The following is a 23,792-nucleotide window of genomic DNA, read 5'->3' as shown; positions in this document are numbered from 1 at the left end:
AGTGGAAACTGAGGCTCATTGAGACAAATCACACACAGTTGGAAAGTTATAAATCTGGAGTGGCAGGACACATGGCTTTTTGAAGTGTATATTAATGTACAACTTTAAGCATCTTGAATACTCGCCACAGTTTAATAGATATTGAGGGGGCATTAGACCAACAGGCTAAAAAGTATTCTAGTAATTGATGGTCATGAGCCCCCACAGTTAATTCCATTTGCTGTCCTTGCATAGAAACTTTCAGGATAGAAGGACATCTCATGAAATAAGCTGGGTCTCTTCAGAGGCCCTTTGAGTATTCTCTACTGACTCCTACTCTATAATGGATCTTTCCTTCTGACAGGTCATTTTTTGCTTACTACCCAGTAGACAGTCTAGCAAGCCTAAAACATGGAGTCAGACAGCAGAACTCATATCCAGGAACAGTAGGAAGAGGTCAGACTATATACAGCTAGGCATTATTTTAAAAGACCATGTCCGCATCATCACAGCAGGATGATAGAGTCTATTTACCTTCAAAAAGCTTGCATTGTCACACTGGGAGGCAGCTGGATGAAGACTATTTTAAATGAAATATGTGATGGTTGCATCAATACATCACAAGGAAGGAAAACATCCATCTGAATTGGAAGTGTAAGACTTACTAGGGAATGGAGGCTCAAATTGCTTCTTACTCTCTGGTATTCACTCTCAGAGGCTGGTTGCATGTCTCCTTGAGGGAATTCAGCTCTAACTATTCCTCAAGGAGGCCCCAAGGATTGTAAGTTAAGAAAATACAGAAAGTCAAAGTTTTTTAGATTAGTCAGCCTTACCCTCCACCTAAGTTTTTTAACTAATTGATTTATTTTTATTTTTTATGTGCATTGATGGGTATTTTGCCTGCATGTATGAAGTGGCAAACAGTTGTAAGTTCTGGGAATTGAATCCAGCTCCTCTGGAAGAGCTGTCAGTGCTCTTAACTGTAGAGCCATCTCTCCAGCCCCCTAAATTTTATCCCTACCCATTGCCTTGACATTACTTTCCCAGGTCACGACCTTGCCACCCTGCCCAGTCTCCCCTTTCTCTGCTCTTTTGTCCTTTGTCCCACTCTGCTTCCTGTTCACACTGTCTCCACCATCAGAGCATCTGTCTGTCAATACCAGTACCCTAAGAAGGAGACCAGACTGTATACAGAGCAGACTTTAATGTCTACTTTTTGAAAGATTGAAAATTCTGTGAACTGTGCTTTAAACGGCTAATGGTAACCAAAGAATCATTCCAGGAAAAAAACAGAATTAAAATCTAAAGCTTGTGTCTATGTTATAATTATCCACTTTAAGGAATGGAAAGAAATTTGGAAAAGTTGAGAAGGCTGCATCACATGGTCCCTACAGTGCAGGGAGTTGGCCACTGTGTCTACTGTTCTTAGTCCCTTCCAACCATGAGGCTGGAGACCGCTAACAGCCCTTAAAATACGTGTGTGTTGATGAAGTGGGATGAGACCGATACAACCAGACTAATTGATTTAAAAGCTTTGTGAGCACCACTGACGGACATGATACTGTGGCCTCCCCTTCTATGTCCAACTCAATCTCATCTTCAATTCCCTGGGATCTTGGGTTTACTACACATTTGAACAGGGGCTACCAGAGATTGGAGGAAGAAAACTAAAACTCCACAGAGCATCTAAAAAGCAAAGGGAAGAACAGAAAAGTTGTGCTCCTCCCTTCCCCTCCCTCCCCTCCTCCCTCCCCCTCCCACCTCTGACTCCCACTCTTCTTCCTCTCTGACCATCCCAGAATGGATGAAGCTCACATATAAAAACAGCAAGTCCAGCTGAGGCACTGACAGGAACAGACGATGTAACTGCTGCGTTTGTTTGTTTTGTACTTGCTGGAATGGAGCATGCCTGAAAATTTCAGTATAAAACAAGCCCAAGATGTAGGTCCTTTTCAGTTGGTTACTAGCTTGGCCGTGTTCCTTCAGACACCACTTGACTGTGTCCTCACTGTGATGTAATGAGGTTCCATAGAGCATGCTCAGGTCAAGGCGGGGAAGAGACTTCCCACCTGTAGATTCCTCAGGACAGGTCCTCCCACATCCTCGTTATTTCTGTGTTACCCTTGTAGACACAAGGCAAAATTTTCTTTGCTGCTAGGGTGATGGCCTTGAGATAAATTATTTCCAGAAAGGCCATTTTCCTCCAAACACACCTGTAAATGTTATTGTCACAGAAAGAGTCATAGCCTTATGGCTTCCTTTCCAGAAAACTCCCAGTCTTGGGCAGAGCGGAACTGATATTACTCTTGTTTTTGAAGCTGAAACTGATTCTCAAAGAGACAGTGGGAAAGAGTGGGAGGAGAGTCTCTGTAGGAGGGCATCAGGCCCTCCTGTGCCAGGGGAACGTTTCCTTGGAATCTGCTGAGGACTTGGGGTCAATGCGCAACTTAGCAGGAAAGCTAGAGCCTTGGAGCAGACGCTCTATTCTGCAGACCGTTCAGAAGTGATAAGCCTGTGCTGTGAAGCACACCAGAGGCTTTCCGTGTCATTGTACCACTGTTTCCTTTTCTTGGTTGAATTGGAATACGTTGAACAATCCAGAACCTTCCAGCTCCCTCCCTCAGCCTTGTCAGTTGCCTTCACCTCTTCTCACCAGCCTTGTACCTGGGCCTGCAATTCTGCAGCTGTGCCTGATGTTCGCAGGAACTTTGTTTCACGAGAAGCTATTGAAAAGGTGACTGAGGGTGTAAACAGTGCATGAGAGAATTGCATAAGCTGATACTCGTTTTGTACCTTCATCCTCCAACAAGGCTGCCCCTGAAACAAGATAAAAACAGGAAAATGAACCATTGCTTCAGTTTCCACAGGAACAAGTTAGAGGGAGTTCCAGAGCCTTTCAAAGACTCAAATGATAACCCCTTAGGAGTTAAGTCTGCCTCTGATATCAGGAGACAGCCGGTCAGTCATGTGTTCATTCATTCTACTATCAAACATTTACTGGACAAGCCTCAGACATTACGAGGAATACAAAATAAAGATTAAGTGACCTTTTCCCACAAGGACTGCATTATCTACTTGGGTGATAAGAGATAATAGGACATCTCTGTACAGAGTGACCAAAGCTTCCAATCTCAGTGAGCTTCATCCTAGGGGCACAACAGCTCAGAAAATGTGTATGATGCTTTATGGACATTCAACAAGGGAGCTACTCTCACAAAGTAGATTCCTACTTGCTGTGTAGACTACATCAAAGAATAGCAACAGTAAATGATTTATAAGCTTCCAAACACCAGCATCCTCAGAATTTTCTATGCATTGTCTTATTTGGTTTTCAGAGGAATACAAGTATAAGCTATTATTATGCTCACTTTACAGAGGGAAAAACTAGGTCATTAGATGGCTTGACAACTGATCTAGATGACTCAGCTAACAATGGAACACCAGTCCAGAAGCATCGCCTCTGATCATAATCACTCTGCCATGCCCATCTTCACATTGTGAATATATACCCCAACTAAGGTCCAGGTCTGGAAGGAACAATTCCACACCACCAAATTCTCAACAGGCTTGTACTACCAAACTATGAAGGCGATCTAGCTGAAGTTGGGGAGGAGCGCTGTTATTTGGTTACCTTTCTCCAAATGTTCTGGGGGCTGGAAGCATGTAGGGCGCAACTACTCTTCACAGGGAAGCATGATCCGAGGTGGCATGGGAAAGTGACAGCACTCTTCTCACAAGGCCATGAGGCTGGCTGTCAGCAGAGGGCCAGAGGAGAACTTGGGAGACTCGGATTGCCTTCAGAACTGGGCCTTCCTGAGACAGTCGGCTTATCTCCCTACACTCATTTTCTTTAAGGGAACCTACCACTGTGGGAACTCTTTTCCTTGTAGGGATCTGAGTACACAAAACACAATGGTGGGTAAAACTACATCCCAGATGGGCAGTAAAAGGCTCTGCTTTGGAGGAAGGCGTTTGCTTAATGATGACAAAACAGGAAGTCACATAGAGCACCAGTGTGCTGTGCCTTCTCCCTTTGAAGGCCTTGGGGTTTGCCAATGACTCTTAGAGCTTATACTGGTTTCCTCATACCCATACTGATGTGGAACTGAGATGGTTAGACCCACCTAGAAGACACACAACGTTACTTTTCCATCATACTTTGACAGTAGTAGTCCATGTAAAATATGAAAGGCCCAAGTGGCAATACTTTTGAGGTAGAAAAGGGTTGATAATTAAGAGTCATTACTCTCAATTTACATATTGGATTTCACTATTGATCTCATACAGCCGAGTTCTCTACTCCGAACTTCTTACCACTCTTGAGAATACAATTGAGCAAACATCCCGCCCACCTATCAATTCCTTTCTCATCAAAGTGTACAGAGTTAAAACAGAATAGTAATAAAGAATAAGTTGTTGAGTGGATGAATGGATTAAAATGTGTATTTAAATATACATGTGCATGAATGCATGCATCAATGATAAATGAATGAAAAGGATAGATGGATGAGTTAATTTCCAGCAATAAGAAGAAAATGACACCTGGATGCCCCAACAAGGTCTCACTCAGTAGTCAGGACAGGGAACTCCTTACCCCCTTTTCAAGGTTCATCCGCCAAGCTTCAGACTATGTACCATCGGCCACTGCCTCCTGTTTTACATGACAGGAGATAGATCGATGATCCAGGTACCTAGGAAACTGAAGGACACAGAAATAACTGAAGACCTGGTTTGGAGGGGCTTGTCTTGTATTGAATATGTTCTCGAAAGTTCATATATTGTAAGCTTAATCCATGAATTCATGTGTGGATGACATTTGGAAGTATGTCTTTTGAAAGATAATAGGAAATAGAGAAAAATCCCATGATGGAATTAGTTGTTCCATAAGCAGGGGAAGAAAGAGCCAAACTGGCACATTGCTCTGTCTTGACCTGTGATGCCCTTCACCATGTTATGGTGCGGTAAACAGGTCCTCAACAGATGCCAGCACCATGGCAATAAGAAATTCTAGGACTTTCCCACCCTCAGAATCGTGAACTAAACAAAACAACACTCTTCCTCTGTTCATCAGTTATAACAACAGAAAACAGCATGGGGAAACTTACAAAGGATCATGTTTTGCCTAAGGTGAGGAAGCTCTGCAGCCAGGAAGAAAACATGCTCACCATGCCAGCAGAAAGTGCCAAACCTTCCGGTGGTGTGTGATGAAGAGAAAGGGTGGGAAGAGGCGCGGAGATGGGACAGAGGAGGAAGCGCCACCCTTCACTGTTTCTCACTTAGGGGGATGCCTTAAAGATGAAAGGGTTGGTTCCAAGACAGGAACACAGGCAGATGAAAGTGAAACTTCCCTCCAACTAAGGACCAGAGTGGAGGACTTGCCTCACTGGAGGAATCAGGACTGACAGGACAGGAAAGGGGCCCTTGGAGGGAGTTTGAACTCAGTTGGTCTGTGGATATTCTGTGGGGAGTTTTTCCATGTCCCTGGCCCATCTGTAGGTCCTAGGGGTGGAATTCAGAGACCCACTTAGGAGGTGGGTAGAAAGATTCCTGGATATGCAGCGAGAATGCTAACTATGATCCTAGACATCCCATTAGGTTCCCCTGGACAGCCCCTGGATCTATCAACACCATGTGCTGTTGTAGGGAGGACAGTGAAATGTTTATTTGAAGTTCAACATTCACCATAGTTCTTTGTGAGCTTTCCAGTTTAAATTCAAGTAAAATGACTTATAGCATCCTCAACTGTAGAATTCATAAATATCCTTTCATCTAACCATACATTTATGGAAAGGCATCAGGAACAGGGTCTCCCAAACATCCTTCCACTGAAATGTACTGACTCATTTGAGCCTTAACAGTGATCAGGTAATTTCTACCATACAACATCTATCCTTTGCATCAAACGGAATAACTTGTAGGGATGTGGATAAGTGAGAGAGTGTGTGACTGTGTCAGGAGGGTCTGAGGAAGGGGTCTGCATCTATCAGTGCCCTGACGCTGTCTTCTCTTCAGGTACCAGACTTGCTCCAACAATGGACTGGTGGCCGGCTTCCAGAGCCGCTACTTCGAGTCAGTGCTGGACCGGGAGTGGCAATTTTACTGCTGTCGCTACAGCAAGAGATGTCCGTATTCCTGCTGGTGAGTCTGGGAACTAAACCTCATTCCTTATAGCTCCTGGGGATGTGGGAGCCTATGATGTTCTGGTCCTTCAAGTAAGCCCAAGATGTCACAAACCAGCTTGATAAACAGCAGCTAGAGTATATAAGAGAATGAATGGCTGAGGAAGACTTATCATACAGGAACCCTACAGGTTATCCAGACCAATGTTGCCATAAGAAAGAAACAGAAAAATGCAGGAAGGTAGTGGCTGGCCAATATCACCCAGCAGCTGAAGGCTACTGACTCCTGCCCGTACCTTTTCCTTCTTCCATGCTGACGTCACCTCACAGCCAAGTCTGTTTGGGAGCCATATTCCTGCAGCACCTCCAGGAGTAACCAAGTCTCTCCTGGGTCACAGTGTGATAGAGAGTTAGAGACAGAAAGCAAAACAACAAAATGAGCAACAACAAAGTGAGGCTGGTGTTTCCTGAGTCACCTGACAGACACAGCCTATGATATCCTATTTGCTTATCTCTCCCTGGGCCGAAGCCAAGTGCTTCCTGACTTTGCTTCCAATTGCCTATGAGAGTCCATACATATTTGCTTACCCTGATAACTCAACCCGGTGTTAGCAACACAGCTTAGCCCAGATTCTTTGGTCCGCAAGCAATCCAGGTGTTTAAACCTTCAACATTGGAAGCTTGCCTCACTCATGTGATTTGTCTCTCTCTAGTCTGATGCTTGGAAGGACAGCCTTTTGGGTTTTGTTTGTTCTCTGTGATCACAGGGTTACTCCACAGATGCCCCAGATGTGCACGATGTCTCTAGAGACCCTCAACTCCAAAATCTTAGCACTTTTCTTCTTGAACTAAAGACAGTAAATTAGCAGCTCAAAGTTGGCCAATGTCTGAAGCTGCATGACGGAGCAGAAATCTCTAGCTCCACTAAATTCCTTCGGTAAAGCACTTCTTACCCTACCACAGCAGGTAAGCAGGCATGCCAAAGGCTGCTGATTCAGCCAGGCAGATCCAGAATTGAAGACTAAAGATCTGTATGTTATACTGGGCCCAAGGAATGCTGGGAAAGGCAAGGGGAATCTTTGGTTGCAGCCTCCATGCTACTTTTCACTGCAGTCTCTTTCCTGTGCTCCCCACTCTTAACTGCTCTGTCCTTGGAAGGTCACTGTTACTCTTCTGAAAACCTCAATGCACCATTGAAAATGATGGCAATGTTTATTTACTGTGTTTCCAAAAGCTGATGAAAACGACAGTTTGCGATCTGGAAGGAAAACCTACTTACCCAGTTTATGCAAAAGTGTATGAAGAATGCCAGGAGTCTTCAAACTCCCCAACATGGGCATGTTTCTCAGAACCCCTGAAATGCGGGTTGAAATTCAAAGCACTGAGAGATCTGTGAAGCTGTGGTGGGTCCTCACACTGTAATCACTCCAGAGGTGTGGGAGCCAAAGGGCAATCCAGATACCAGTCTGCAAAGAGAACTCAGGTTCTAAAGCAGCGAGGGGGAGTAGGGATGAACCAATTCTCCCTTCCTATCTGCCAAGAGAATGGCTCTTCCAACATTGCAATAAGTATCCTTTGTGGCAAGGCATTCAAAGCCAGTTAAAAGGTGAATGATGTATCTAAATGAGCAAGCAAAAATAGTCATCAGCCTAGTGATGCATTTACCACATTAGCAAGATTTTTATTTTCTCAACCTCCGAAGGAATACATCACAGATAGTGTCAGTGTGTGGCCCGAGGGGTGTTTGAAGTGTTGGCCCAGATGAGTGTTTGCAGTGTGTGGTTGAGAGGGTAGGCATCCTCAGGCAGCTGGAGGCTCAGATGTAGGCAGCCCTGACTCTTCACAGATGTCTCTGGGACAGCATACTATTACATTCTATTATGTATGGATGCCTCTCTCTACCTAGACCTTGAGTACCTGGTATAAGAAAAAACATTGATCTTTGTTGATCTTTGTATCTAGCGTCTGTCTAACAGAGTGCTTGGATCTTAGTCTCTCTTTGTGTATCTCTCTGTCTCTGTCTCTGTATCTATCTCTCTCTCTCTCTGTCTCTGTCTTTCTCTCTCTCTCTCTCTCTCTCTCTCTCTCTCTCTCTCTCTCTCTCTCTCGTGTGTGTGTGTGTGTGTGTGTGTGTGTGTGTGCGTGTGTGTATGAGAAAGAGAGAGAGAGGGAGAGGGACAGAGACAGAGAGGGGGAGGGGGGGGGAGAGAGAGAGAGAGAGAGAGAGAGAGAGAGAGAGAGAGAGAGAGAGAGAGATATTGAGCCTTGGGCAGAAGTTTCTTGTTTTCTTACAGTGCTGGGGATCCAGCATTCAAAGCAGGTGTTCCAGGACGGTGCCATATTCCCAGTCATAAGTGGTTTCTTAATACCTGTCAACTGGGTGTGCAGTTAAGTGGTTCTGGAAGACAAGCGGAGGAAGGTAGTTTTTTGGTTTTTTTTTTCAGAAAATAGGTTGTTGTTGTTGTTTTTAACTTAAGTAGATTTTTTTTTTAATCTTTAGCCCACTCTCACGCTTCTGCAGTACAAACTCTGTGCTCATGCTTCTGCAGTACAAACTCTGTGCTCATGGAGATCTTTGTACTAATGCATGCAAAGCCTTTAAAAAGAATTTTTACGTGATTTTCTTTCTTATTTATTCATTTGTATTTTATGTACATTGGTGTTTTGCCTGCATGCATGTCCGTGTGAGGGTGTCAGATTCTTTGGAAGTGGATTTATAGACAGTTGTGAGTTGCCATGTGGGAGCTGGGAATTGAACCCAGGTCCTCTGGAAGAGCAGTCAGTGCTTTTAACCATTCAGCCATCTCTCCAGTCCCTTACATATTTTTCTATGTGTGTGTTTGTCTGTGTGTAAATGAACATGTGTTCAGATGCATGTGCACATGTGTGTGGATGCTAAATATCTACCTGGGATATATAGCTCCTAAGGAGATATCACCTTGTTGTCTGAGAGAGTCTCTCCCTGGGACTTGGGTCTTGCCGTGTTTAGTCTAGACTGGCTGACCAGTGGGCCACAGGTGTCCTCCTATCTCAGACTGTCCAGTTCTGGGGTCACTGGTGTGAGCCACTATGCTCAGATTTTGACATGGGTGGTGGAGATCAAACTCAGGTCCTCATGCTCGTGCGGTGAGCCGTTTAACTGGCCGATGTCTCTCCTCGGGTCCCGAAGCCTTTTCATGATGTCAGGTGCACAGCTGACACTCACATTTGCTCAATTAATGAAGACTTCAGCCTACTTCCTGGTTTTATATATAGTGAGAGGGTTAAAGGAGATCACAGGACCCTGTTATTGCACTGGCTATGATTACACAAACCTGGCCTGTTAAAGCAGAGTCCCCTCCAATTTCCCAACTGCAGGAGAGGCCATCTAATAGGCCTTTCAAGAGCAGACCCTATCCAGAAACACCCAGCAAGGCCCAGTGTCCCTTGCAGAAAACAGAACATACGAAAGGAGTTGGATATGGAGAGGAGGAACAGGGGTGCACTGAGTCACTCTTCCCCAGGAGGAAGAAGAGTGATCTGAGCTAGCCACGTTTTCCATCACAGTGAGAGCCTGGGGTCTCTGCCAGGAGGAATGAGTGAGCCTGAAGTGTCTGGGGCCAGACGGTCACAGCTGCTGCCTGGGGTCCTGGACAAACAGAACAACAGGGAACAATGGGCTGAGGGCCCAAGGCTTCCAGCCATCAGGCAGATAACTGCTTGAGCTTCATGGGCTTTAGAAAATCGGACTGACAGCAGAGGTTGAGGATGGATAGAGAGAGGACTGGGACAAAGGAGAAGGCATATAAAGCTCCCCTAACCCCAGTCTTCTCAGGACTTCTGTATTGTGTGTCCACACGCTGAGCACTGATGCTTGAAGCTCACCTTGTTTGCTTGGGTGCCAAGGCCTGATAAAGAGAAATCTTTGTGTACCGATTTCCACTGTTGATCTAATGATGCCCCAGACTACCGTGTCATTTGTGGCTGCCCCACAAATATTACACGCCCATTTTTCTCTTTAGAAATGACTCCCCAAATTCTCCTTAGATGCAGCCCATCACTTATAATTCTAAGAATTTAATGGCTATGGAAAGGTATGTATAGGAACAGAGAGCCTTGGTTAATTAACAATGGTCAAAATGAGAAGAGCAACTTTGCTTGAATTGACAGAAACATTCAGGTTTCATAAAATTTACCCTCAAGCCTTGGTCTTCAGTGATCATGCAGCCTGCGCTCCTGACCCCCAACCCCTCATTCTCCCTCACCCCGCCCCAGGTCCAGATATATCACCACTGGTCAGAATCACAGGGTAAAGAGAACAACATCACAAGCCAGTTCTGATGCCGACTCCACAAATGAGTGCTTCAACCCGATTGACTCTACCTCAGACAGCACAGTGTCAGACCTGGGAGTTCATAAAGTGGCCTATGGAAGTGGTACACTTCCCAAGGAGACCTCAGAGCAGTGGTGGATGAGCGTGCACTAAACGCCATAGAACACAGCCTATGACTCACTGTTCCAAGGGTGTCTAGACGCTTCCGTGGGATCTTTAAATTGTCTGAGTCATGGTGTTATATTATACCTTTCTACATTGAAGGAAGCCCCAAGGTCATAAATTCTCACTCCTTCAGCACCTCAGTGTACTGCCTGGCCCTTAATACAAAAGCTGTCAAAAGACTAGCTGCATGCTGCAAGCCCTGAAGAGCAGTAATCACAGTGCCACCAACGTTGACAGAGTGACTTTTTAATAGTTGACAAAAACCTTTCTTTGCACTCAGTATTCTGCTTGATCCTTTTAACAGCCCTGCACAGTGAATTGACAACTGTGCTCTATCACCCTGCAGTGAAATGCTGGTGATCCCTGCATCTGAAAACTGCTCTTACATCACTTTCACTGACTTGAATTAAATGGCAGAACTAGACACATGAAGGAATGGACCTTTCCTCCTACTTTGTTTCCATTGTTGTTTGTTTTAAAGACTTAATTCATTTCGTGTGTGTGTGTGTGTGCTTGTGTGTGTGTTTGTGTGTGTGTTTGTGTGTGTGCTTGTGTGTGCCTGTGCTTGTGCACGTGAGTGTCCAGGCACTCATGGAATTCAGAGACCATTAGCTCCCTCAGATCTGGAGTTCTAGGAGGCTGTAAGCCATCCTGTGTGGGCTCTTGGAATTGAACTCTGGTCATCTTCAAGAACAGTGGGTACTTGGAGTCCCTGAGACATCTCTCTCCAGTCCCTGTGTGCTTATTTGACCCATGCTCTATGTATCCCTGGCTGGTCTGGAACTTACTTTGTAGATCAAGATTTCCTTGGCCGGGCGGTGGTGGTACACGCCTTTAATCTCAGCACTTGGAGGCAGATCTCTGTGAGTTCGAGGCCAGCCTGGGCTACAGAGTGAGTTCCAGGACAGGCTCCAAAGTTACACAGAGAAACCCTGTCTCGAATAACCAAAAAAAAAAAAAAAAAAAAAAAAAAAGATTTCCTCAAATGTTCAGTAGACGTTTCCAGCCTCAATGTCCTGAGAGCTCTGGGATCACAGGCATGCTCCACTACAACCAGCTTCGACTTTAAAAAGCTCTCTACAGCATACATGTGAAGTTTGTCAAGTGAATGGCTGTCATCTCTGCACTTCCAAACATTTAGAGACTCAGAAATATCATCATGATGAACTAGAGAAAAAAAAATCATCACCAACTCCCAGATGCGTGCAGGATTTATTTGTTTGGTGGGAACCAAGTTACTGTTCTGATTTCAGCCTGAGCAGTGTCTCCTTGGATATCACAGCATCAGTGAAACCTGGCAAGAAAGTGAATTCCTGTTAGATGCAGACATGCCGTTACTAATGGGTTCCCACTGGACTGGTTGAATATATAAATGGAACACATATTTATTTAGATAGAAGAATCCAAATTCATAGTCCAATGGTCTGCAAACAACAACCACATGTCACCAAAGGAGCCACAAACCTTCAGAGACCTTCTGCATCCATCCCCTGTCCTCAAGCGGCTCCAGCTGCTGCAGGTCACATCCCAGCCAGTCTGTCAGCAGGGTGGGGACTATGCAGCCTGGGAATGGAGGGTTTTGAACTGAGCAACTAATTTTTTTTTTTCTTTAAATGATTCTTCTCTGGAACTCTGGCTGTCCAATAGGTTTGTTGAGTGATCTCTTTGGACAAGGTCACACGTTTAAATGACCTTTACGTTGCCTTTCAGCCTGGCTTCCCATGGCAATCAGACTCAGCATTTCCCAGCATGGCCTCCACCCCTCATGTCGTAAGGCAGAGAGTAGCTTCGCTAAATTCCTGGGCATCTCTAGTTCACAACAACAAAATTCAGTTAAGGAGAGGCATTTGTCTCCTCCCTTCCACTGTGAATGATCCAGGCAAAGAGAATAGTAAACTCACGTCCTGTTGTTCAGATATTAACACAAGATGAGGTTTGTTGGCAAGACCATTCCCATGATGCTGTGTTCAAGTCAGGAATGAGCTCATAGGCCTTCCCTCCATCTGGGAGTCTGTCACTCCACCCTGATTGAATGGTCTCCTGTAACACCTGGCCCAGAGGCCTGATGAAAGGGGAAGTTTCCACACTGATTTCCCTGAGCCAGCTAGGAGCTATAATTGCAGAGGTGGAGGTACCCAGATCTCGAGAAAACTAACCAGGATGTTCCTTTTAAATGAGTGCACGCTGAGTTTGGAGGTGCCTGTACTCTCCAACAAGCAGCTCCTCACATGGCACACACTCAGTCTGGCGGACCACAGCTCCTCTGAGCTTGAGCAAAATCAATTGTCCCTGTCATCAGCTGCGGTCGCTGCCACAGTTACTGACCCCTGTTTATAACGTTGATGTCTATTTGATGCCTACATATCGGAGATGCCTCCCCTGTGTTCAGACTTCAAAGACAGACATTTCAGAGATGCAGCTGATTGTCTGAGTATCAGTTCACCTAAGCTGTGAGCTCCTTAGAACAAAGCAAACCTCTGGATTACAGATAAATCCACTTCTATCTACAGGACTCTAGAAGCTGCCATCATTTATTCATTCATTTAAACAGTCCATTACTGAAGGCGAATGAATATAACGTAACTACAATTAACAGATTTGGGAGAAGTTCCTAACAGTGAATGATTCTATTGCCTTATTTATTATATCTTCCCTGTGCTCATGGAGAAACTGAGGTACAGATGTTGTAACTTTCTTTAAAGGAGTGAGCTTGATTCAAAGAGGTCCAGCTACCACCATATCCCGTGTTATTTGCATAGTGCACAGCTACCTACCTCTCAACACAGGAGGGAAGTAAGAACACAGATCAGGCACTAGGCAGACACAAAAGATGAGGGCAAGGGGGAGGGGCTTATTTAGAGAGAGGGAGAAGTTGGAGGTGAAGCTGTCCTTGCTGATGTGCAGGCCAGGGTAGCCAGGGGATAATATGGCTGGTGACAGTCAACAGTAATCAAAATGAATGTGACCGCTGACCGGCCCTGCCCAGGCTTAAAGCAAGAGCTGAAGGCTCACTTCCAAAAGAGCAATTTGAAAAAAGCTCAGGGACTTTCCCCCCTTCTAATTTAAGTCGCAGACATCCCGGGAACTATGCTTCCCCTGTGCGGTGATACGTAGCTGAACTGTTTGAAATAGAAACCCCCAAATGCCACAGAGGACAGACATGAACATTTGATGTTCCTTGTCCCAGCCCAAGTCCCCAGAATCCAGCCTGTCTACACAAAGAAGGACACTTTTGTGACTGCAGAGGACATGGCTTCTTTGCCAGCATATTTTTATTTTTTACACAGAAGTCCATTTGGGTTTTATCATTTCGGTCTTTGCAAAAATAGTTGAAACAAGTTCTGATATAGCATGTATTAAGAATGTTAGGGCATGGACTGGAGAGATGGCTCAGAGGTTAAGACCACTGACTGCTCTTCCAGAGGTTCTGAGTTCAATTCCCAGCAACCATATGGTGGCTCACAACCATCTGTAATGAGATCTGGTGTATACATGCTGTATACAAAATAAATAAATAAATCTTTAAAAAAAATCTTAAAAAAAAAAAAAAGAATGTTAGGGCACTAACAAAGTCATTTACCCTGGAGTATCCTCATTCCTTACTGTGTGCCTAGGAAAGCATTATGTAAGTGGCTTGATCACAGATAAACTGGGATATTTAAGAAAGTTCCCAGTGACTTACCTGTCAGAAACTATCATCTGCTTTGATATAACTGTAAAGTGTAAGCCAATCCTGACACATCAGATCTAAACTTGTTGGATATCTCTATCCCCGTGAACACCAGCTCATAAAAGATGTGTATGGTGCCATGTACCAGCGATGCTTCAAAGAGCTCTCCATGCCTGTCATCCTATGATGCAGTCAGCAAATGTTCATTGAGTCCAATTGCATCTGTTGACAATTTCAGTGACTGAAGTATCGTGGATGCGAAAGTCCTATGTCAATCTTCAGTTCAACCTAATTTTCTGCTCATAATTAAGATATCATTTAATTTCTCTCCATCCTGTTCATCCCTATCTGACACAAGAAGTTGTATAAGGTGTAAAATATCAAGTTCTCTAAGCTTTAGAACAAGAAGCAAGAAACTGTACCCCAATAGATACTTACTGAAAGTGGTAGGGAAAATGAGTGTATACCCAGTCATGTGGGTACACATGCATACACACACAATCCATATACACACATGCACACACACACGCATACATACACAATCCATATACACACATGCACACACACATGCACACACACAATGCATACACACACATGCACACACACAATGCATATACACACATGCATACACATACACACAGTGATTTTTTTTAACTGAAAGAGAGTAAACATGGTCCCCTATATTGCTCAGAAGTACTTTTAAAATAAACTCATTTCTTTAATATATTGTCCTCCCCTTCATCTTGCCAAGCCTCAGGCTTAATGGATCATTTTAGCTGGGCTAGGAATGTGTGGCAATGCTCTGTGTGAGGGACTTTGCCAAAAAGCTGTCTGAAACTACATAGTAATTCACAAGAAAGCTGAAACCACACTGAATCCTCTCCCACCTGCAAGAAAGCCAACCCCACATCCAATAAAACATGATCATCCTGTTTCCTTTGGCCTCTTTTAAACTTTCTGAAAAGTATGTAAACTTGGTCTCGGTTCTAGCTCTGTCAGGTTAAAGCCTTTTATCTCCCAGAAGAACTGTTACCAGGGCTCCTTTTATTCATTAGGACATTGTGTGTGTATGTGTGATGTCGGTAAGAAATAGATGAACATAGACTTATTGAACTAAAAATATGGACTCCTAGGCTGAATTAAAACAGAAATTCTTGGTGTAGGTAGTGTTTGGTTCACAATCTACCAATGATTGAGTCTTTTTTCTACTTCCATATTTTTAGTTTCCAGCCTCCTTCACCATTCCCCTAATCCAAGGTTCTGGAAGAAAATAGAAACTTGATCTCCTGATTTTATGATGAAAATAAAAACAAACCACAACTAAAAATCAAAGCTAAACCTAGCTGGAACTAAGATGGAACTATACCAGTGCTGCACACCTCACCTTCTCCAGGAAATTCTAGAAATTTAATGGACAGCAGACTCTGCCACCACAGGAGAGGCTTCCTAGAAAAACCTGCCCACCTGAGCAGAAGACCCCATCTGTTCACGACACAGTGAATAATGAATCATCCCTAGAGAAAGAAAGCATCAGGGAACTATTTGTCCCTCTGGAACTCAAGATTTTTTGGTGTTTATCTTAAATGCAAGTTTCTCTTTCCCACTTTATCCCAAATGTTTTTAACTAGCCAAGTGATCTGAAGACAGAGCAGAGGATCAATAGAGACAACATCCAACCAGTTCCGGCAATGAAGCGTAGCCTAATTCAACACTGCTATAGCAGAAATAAAAATGCATGGTCACTAAGTTTTATGCATTGTGTCCAAATGCTGCCTTTTAAAGTTCTAGAAGATGTTTTATGACATAAGGGAAACACTCTCAAAATCCTATTTATATTGTGCATGTTCTCAACAGCCCCCTCTTTCTCCAGGTAAACTGTCCTGGCTGTCACTGAATCCTTAGACCACAAGCCTGTGGGATCCAAATGAGGCCTGATTAGGTCCTTCTAGGAAGCACTTTGCTAGATTTTTGTTGTTGTTGTTAGACAAAAGAAGGGTTGTTTCAGGGTCTCTTGACAAGCACAAAAGAGATTTGAAATTTTCCCTTTGTGAACATACCAAGTAAACATGCATGCTGGGACAAGCTTGGTATCTAAGATGGCCTAGTGATATCTTCAAAAAAGACAAGGTACAGAAGGGAGTGAGCCATGCAGGCAAAGGAATGACTAGGAAAAGCCCAAAGAGAGAATTTGAATTTCTAGGCCCCACTTACCTTGAGCTAACCTTGGCCCCAAGATACCTAAGCACTCCTTGTGGACCTTCCCATCAGCCCTTCTAATTCGTAAATCGGGATATTGTGAAAATCCTTATAGTTTTAATAGAAAGGTCATGAGACTGCAGAAAGGAAGATCTTCCTATCTTCAATACACAATGGCCTGGCAGACCCAAATCCAATAGGATTACTGACCCTCACAAATTAGCTGTTTCCTGAGCATCCCTGGGGATACAGATGAAATCCAGGAGTGGTGGTGGTGTGTGTGTGTGTAATCTTGGCCCTTGGGAGGTAAAGGCAGAAATATTAGGAGTTGAAAGTTACCCTAGCTACATAGTGAGTTCAAGGCCTGCCTAGGCTACATGAGACCTGTCTCAAGAAAGACACTGGTGCCCTTTTTTTTTTTTTATGCTAAAAGGACCTATTTTGGTCCTGAAGAATCCCAGTGGCAAATCTTTATGAGAACCAGGGGAGTCTAAATTTGTCCTAGGATTGACTCGATCTTTGAGAATAAAAGAGGAAGAATCAGAAAAGGGGGTGGAGGTGCTGATGCTGGCCGAGGAGGAGAAGAATATTATCTAATGATTCCACACCTGCCTCGCATAATTATATCACACAGACTTTCACTAATTGCAGTGCAAATGTCTAAGACAGCTTTCATGTTCAATAGATCAGGAAACCAATGAAATTACTCTCCCAAAGCCATTTATTTATTCAGAAAATATTTGCATGGTAGCCAGAACTCTTTGAGCTGCCAAAGAAACAATGGCGATGGACAGAGCTGTACCTTTGCAAAGCTCACATTTTAGCCAGGTATTTCAAACACGATTACTATTATTAGTCATGATATGAAATGTGTGTTAAACTATCACATAATATATACACATAATCAGTATATATATATAAAAACATTTGGGATAAAGTGGGGAAAGAGAAACTTGCATTTAAGATAAACACCAAAAGTTTATATAAAGTTTTCACACACAAACTCTGTTGCAGGCAATGCACCACATGACCGGATACTTTCTGTTGTATTCTTTTTTACGCTCATCTATCAGTTATTTTTCTCATTGCTATAATAAAATATATGACCAAAGCAACTTAAGGAGGGAAAGGTTTGCTCTTTGCTCACAGTGCCAGGGTACAGTCCATCAGGGCAGAGAAGTCATGACATCTAGAGGTGGATGCAGCTCCAGACTGTATCCAGTCAGAAAGCAGAGTGATGAATACTGATGTCAGCTTGCTTTCACTATTTTATTTAGTTCAAGACTCCAGCCCATGAAATGGCACCGTCTACATTTAGGGTGGTTCTTCCTACCCAATTAACCCAATCTAGAAAATTCCCTTACAGACAAGCCCAGAGGTTCGTCTCCATTATGACTCTAGACTCTTTCAAGCTGACAATCAATATAAACTATTAGAGAGCTAGTCATAATCAGTTCAATTGATTTTATGATCCAATAATGAGTCATGATCCAATTTGAAACAGGCTGCCTTGAAGAGAATGGAGATAATTCAGCATGTCTTCAAAGACTGGGAGTCTTCTGCATGTGTTTCAGTTCTAGTTGCTATTACCTCATGTGCTTAGTGCACAGTCCAATGGCTAGGGAAAGGAAGGTGAGGAATGGAAGATGTCTATCATTTGGGCTTGACAGAAACCATCTTTAACTCCAGTTCAGATTGCCTAAGATCTTTCCCTCTTCTTCAAGTTAGCCTTCTGTTTGCTCCAGCCCTTTGTTCTCTCCACACAGGCTGACAACAGAATATCCAGGCCACTATGGGGAAGAAATGGACATGATTTCCTATAACTATGACTACTACATCCGAGGAGCAACAACCACTTTCTCTGCAGTGGAAAGGTGAGGAGGGGTCACCCTTTTCCAGTGCACTCCGGGTTAGAGCTGTGTGGATTCCTTCCTTGCCGAGATCCTGACTGTGGGTATTTTTACCAACTGACCTCCATGTGTTAGTGTCCTACTTAGTCAAGGATTAACTGTGGGTTTGGTTAGGTAGCAGGAGCCTGAGAAGTGAGAGTCCTCAGGAACCTGCCGCACTAGGCAGTGTGACCTTTCCAAGGAGGACAGATACCAGCCTACTCCACAGCAGAGTCCCAAACTTGATATCAGCATCCCTTGTTGTTCTGAGCAATTCCTCACTCGACTTCAGAAAGCACTTGACATGTCAAGAACAGGTTGGAAAGATGGAAAGAGTATTCACTGTCAAATTGGACTCTCTTAGTCCTGTGCCTCTGTGCATTCCCCACTCAGAACTGTAGGAAGGGAGATAGAAAAGCAGAGGAGGAGACTGACAAGGAAGAACACATAAAATCCATTCTCTCGGTATGTTCAGTCTGCTAGAACACAACACCTGGGACTGGACAATTTATAAAAACCAGAAATCTATTACTTACAGTCCCAGAGGCTGGGAAATTCAGGATCAAGAAAGGAGCAGATATGTGATGAGGAATACTCTTTGCTTCAAAGATGGAACCTCTCACTGTGTCCCCACACAGCAAGGGACAAGGGATAAGACAGCTGCACCGAACCTACCTACCAAGGAACTAATACCTTTGACAAAAGTAGCATCTTTTTGACATAATCAGTCCCCACAACCCTTACCTCTTAGTGCCACTTAGTGTTATACGACTACATTGGACATTAGTTTCCAGCACACAGATGTTGTGACAGATGTTAATGTGCAGACCATGTGATCAAACTAATCATATCCAGTAATGAAAAAGGAGTACGTCATTCCATGATGAAGTCAGAATCTTTAATGAAAAGATTTGAGTAACTTAAGGAGAAAAACAGCACCAACTCACCCACCCACACCTCCACCCCCACCCTCTTCTCCCATTAATCCTTTGTGGTCCTCTCCAAAATACATCAAAACAATAAGAAAACAAGGTTCAAAATTCCTGTAGACATGATCTTCATGTGGACCTTGTGGTTAGTTCTCTATTCATACATGAAAAAATGTGGAGAAATTCAGATGCTAAGAGTTGATGTGACTACTTTTAATCAGGTGATAACAATGTCACACAAAAATGAATTACAGGAAGATCACCCACTTGGGTTTTGCAAAACAAATAAAACTGAGAGCAAAGTCTCATTAGCTAACAGACTGAACAATTCAAGTGCCATTTATCTCTTGTGTATATGTTTTCCACTGAAGTTGCCCCTCACTTAACTGCTGTTGACTTATTTAGTATGGAATAAAAATTTTAAAGCTATAAAATAGCTCTGGAAAAGCACATTGTGTGTCCCAGGCCCCACAAACAAAGATTTTTTCTTTCCCCACAGGAGAACGCCTCAGTTTTCATATGGAACTTGTTTTTGTTTGAGATAGGGTTTTAACTTACTTAGTTACCCATTTTCTTAAAGCTACAGTTTAAGAGGGGAATCGTACTTAGGATAAACTCATGCCACTGAGGAGAAACAATTGAGTGGTGTGGCACACAGCAAAATATTTAAGAAGAGAGAGAAAGACCCACGAATTCAAAGAGCATGGAATTCTAATACCATTGAGTAACACAATGGCTGCCAAGTTCAGAACACAGTACCAGTGTCCAGTGCTCCTGAAAATTCTCCAGGCTAAAGGGGAAATTGGTTCTGAGTTTTCGGGTTAAAAATATAACAGGAAATGAAAACTGTAATGAAGGAATATCACCCAAAATTGGTGTAAAATACATATTTTTTTTTTGCAGTTGAAACGGCCAGTTCTTGCTGGCTTGGAAATGATTAGTTACATAAATTGTATAGAGTCACCGAAGACTCAGATGTGGGGTATCTCTGGATTGTTTTCAAATGAATCCCTCCTCCTCCCAGATAAAATAAAATGAGCATGCCCGTGTAATTTTGCTGCAGTCACCGACATTCAGTGGTTTGAAGATGCACAATTTTCGTTTCTTCATTTATATTGAAGATGGTATGCTCACTCTCAACCCCAAATTCCGTCAGAGCAAGGTCTTCCCTTCCATATGCAACTCACTCATGGAAGTCTCCTCCTGGAATAGTTTCTCATCCTGGGGTGAGATAATTCTTTGTTGCAGGTGTCTGTCCTGTGAGTCTAGGTGCCAGGCCTACCCACTAAGTGTCACTGGTAGATACCTTCAGTGTGATAAGCAAAACTCTTTGCAGTCATTGCCAAATATACCATGGGAGTCACTTAGCCCCTAGTCGAAAGGTACTATTTGGGAGGGAAAACAGAACCTGGTTGGACCCCCTGATTCTTTTCAGTCCAAGTCTAAATTTCTCTTAGCATCCATTAACTGCCCCTTAAATGAACAACAAAAATGCCTGGCCCCGAGGTCTTTCTTATTTTCTTCATGCATAGGTACTCCCTTCTTAGCTGTGATAATTACATTCTCTTGGAAAACACACACTGCACCAGCTTGCTAATCATTTAAAACAAGCCAGATCCTCTATGGATGATTTTGCAAGAACAAATATCAATGCACAGCTTATTCCCCCAGGCCCTCAAAGATGTGCTGGAGAATGCTATCCCCAATGACTCGGCATAGACAAGCTGGAAAAAACAGACTCAGAATTAGGAAGCTGGCCTTGGGCTATTTGCTTACCATCCCCATTCCCCACCTAGACTAGCATGGTCATCCCCACACACTTCCCATTCAGAAGCTAGATGCAGGTACTGTCAGCCATAGTGTTTAGGATACACTGAATTAGAAAGAAGCCTGGCAGACTGAAAGGGGAGAAGGAGAAAGGCGTGTGCTTTGGAAGAAATTGCTTGGTTGACTATGGATAAAGGAGTTCCACACTTTATTGGGATTATGCACAGAGCATGACAGCTATGTCCTCTGGTGGCCTTACAGGCCCCTGGCAATGGAAGCAGAGTGGTATCAGAGAAAGACCAAGGTTGGAGGCCAGCACACTTGAGATCTGATGTCATCATCTATCACTTGTAATCCTTTAAAGCAAGTCTACTCCACCGAGCCTATTTCTTCACAAAACAATGAGTCACTGTGGGGATTATTGAGAGTACAAGTCATCCTCGAGCATCTAGTGCAGGGCCGGGCACACTGGAAGTGCTAGGGACTTCACAGTGACAACGGTTGCTGTCATTGTTAAATAGTATCAGACCACAGGAGTGCTATGCACCGTAGATATTCCCTACATTTCTATAAGTGGGTGAAAAAAGAACATGGTACTAAGCTTAGCAAACGCATGTATCCATACCATATTTTCCCAAACTGAGCAGTTCTATGCCCTCTCAAGCCCATCCCACCACTTAAATAGGCTGTTCCCTTTCTGATAGGCAAGAATAGCAGGCATTTTCTTTCTCACTCTCTCTTGAGTAATCCCCACTCACCTTACATGTGGTTTCAAAGGGGAAACACACAGTGCATCTCCTAGATCCCAGCACATGGAAAGTACTGGGGAGAAAGAAAGTGTTGGCAGGGAAATCTTTTTAGAAGGAAGATTCTTCACAATGAAATGGAGATGATGCTAATAAATGCATTTACTCTGAGCCATGAACTCATAAATCCTGGAGGCACCTTGGAGGTTCAGCCATGGAGAACTGACCTCCAGCCCTGAATAAGAGCCTCCATATGGTCTGTAGCCAGCAAGGGGCCATCTAACCTTACAGACCCATTGGTTCTCTGGAGACTTCATTGCTAAGTCTTTTGAAAACGAGGTGAGGAATCCCCACAGCTCTGAAATCCTGCCAAAGCCCTTCACTGCTTTTCCCAGCAGCGACTCTTTCTGTTCTCACTGACATTCATCTTCTGGCTTTCCTCCCACAGGGATCGCCAATGGAAGTTCATAATGTGCCGGATGACCGATTATGACTGCGAATTTGCAAATGTTTAGATTTGCCACCTACAGAAATCCGGGTAGCGGGCAAGGGGCCAGGCGTCCCAGGGGTTTCGTGTCATATAGGCTAGTGTTGATTAGAATGTCTGCAGTTCTTCCTTTTGCTCTCTTCCCTGAGATGGGAGCCTCGGTGTCGGCTGGCTGGGCCTTTCTCACCACGATTACACATATAAATAAATCCACAATTAAGTCATGTTCCTCACTTTCAACACTTTCCATAACGACCATCTCCAGTTGCTGATGGTGGCTTCCTTGCATACCACATACACAGGGCCTGCATGCTTGCAGCCTGCCGCGCAGAGCACCTGCCAACGTCTGGCTGCTGTTCTCACTATAACTTGAGCGTCAAATTCAGCTTAGTGAACTTGGAGAGAGAGAGAGAGAGAAAGGAAGAGTTGAGAGAGGTGAGATAAAGGTGCTCTACAGTTAAGTCTGTTTGAGCGACAACACCCAGAGACCTCCCCTGGGATGGGGAGGCACACTCTCTCTTGAGGGAATATACCCACTCTCTCCTTCCACAGGAGCCACACGTACTTGGAAGTCCAAGTAAAGATCCATGAAAGAGAGGTGACTTGGAGGTGAAAGGGGGAGGTGGGAGGGTTTGAGGACCGAGCTGAGACATTAGGCTGAAGGAACTTCCTCGATTCAGAGATATATGTCAACATACCCAATAATGAAAATGAATATGAGGGCCAGGGGAACCTGTGAGAATCAGTCTCAAGATAGAAACACTGAAAGATAAGAGGATGGGACTCAGATTAGGAACTTGGGGAGACAAGAGTGACCAGGAGGAAAAGGGATCTTGGGTCATCAGCAGCTTGAAACATGCCCAGTATTCTTAGGAAGGCTGGCATACCCCCACAAGCCGTGGGGGAGCTGCTGGCACATATCTGGACTGGTTCTGAAGGATCCATCTCCCTTTTCTCTGAGCTTGGAAGTGAATTCTGCAGGGATGACACTGTCTTTCTTTCTCCCATGATATCTCTATCCCTAGTCACTTGTACCTTCTTCTTCACAATAAAAAATAAACATATCAATATTCACTGTGCTACCAATATCAAAGGTCAGTTTGTGTTCTCTGCCCACCCCTTTTGGTCATCCATTAACTCATTCTAAAAATACAGCTTCACATTGTGGTTTGTGACAAGGCTTGCAGAATATAAGGATGGTAATGATATGATGTGATTGAAGGAATCAGATAATTAAGACACAAAGTGCCAAGTGTTCATGTCACTTAAGGATGGGACAAAGGATAGAACCATGTTTCTCTGGCTTTGAATCTAACTACCCCCACCCAAGGGGCTTCCAGTTGTCCATACCCCAGTATATCATGTGAAATTGTAGCCAGAAGAAGCTCATATCCTCTTTATCTACATCACTTGCTTATTCTTTTCTTACCTCTGCTACCCTTCCGTCAACATCTCTCTGGGTAGGCCCAGGAAATGAGCTAGACAGTAAAGTCCAAGGGGTACACTTTGCTATATACCCCAGCTAGGTGGCGA

General features: G+C 43.9%; 1 protein-coding gene across 1 annotated transcript in view; it reads left to right on the top strand.

Annotated features, from left to right (window-relative positions):
- Positions 1-23,352, top strand: part of Dpt (dermatopontin) — a 28,298-nt gene extending 4,946 nt beyond the window's left edge. Inside the window, exons 2-4 of the mRNA XM_059280369.1 lie at positions 5,992-6,117; positions 18,208-18,315; positions 22,221-23,352. Of these exons, the coding sequence (XP_059136352.1) occupies positions 5,992-6,117; positions 18,208-18,315; positions 22,221-22,287 (301 nt within the window). The 3' untranslated portion in view covers positions 22,288-23,352. The remainder of the gene's footprint in view (positions 1-5,991; positions 6,118-18,207; positions 18,316-22,220) is intronic.
- The last annotated feature ends 440 nt before the right edge of the window (positions 23,353-23,792 follow it).

The sequence above is a fragment of the Peromyscus eremicus genome, chromosome 15 (genome assembly GCF_949786415.1).
Source record: "Peromyscus eremicus chromosome 15, PerEre_H2_v1, whole genome shotgun sequence".
Classification (NCBI taxonomy): Eukaryota; Metazoa; Chordata; class Mammalia; order Rodentia; family Cricetidae; genus Peromyscus; species Peromyscus eremicus.
The sequence above is the reverse complement of the archived record's forward strand: the minus strand, read 5'-3'. Positions and strand labels throughout refer to the sequence as shown.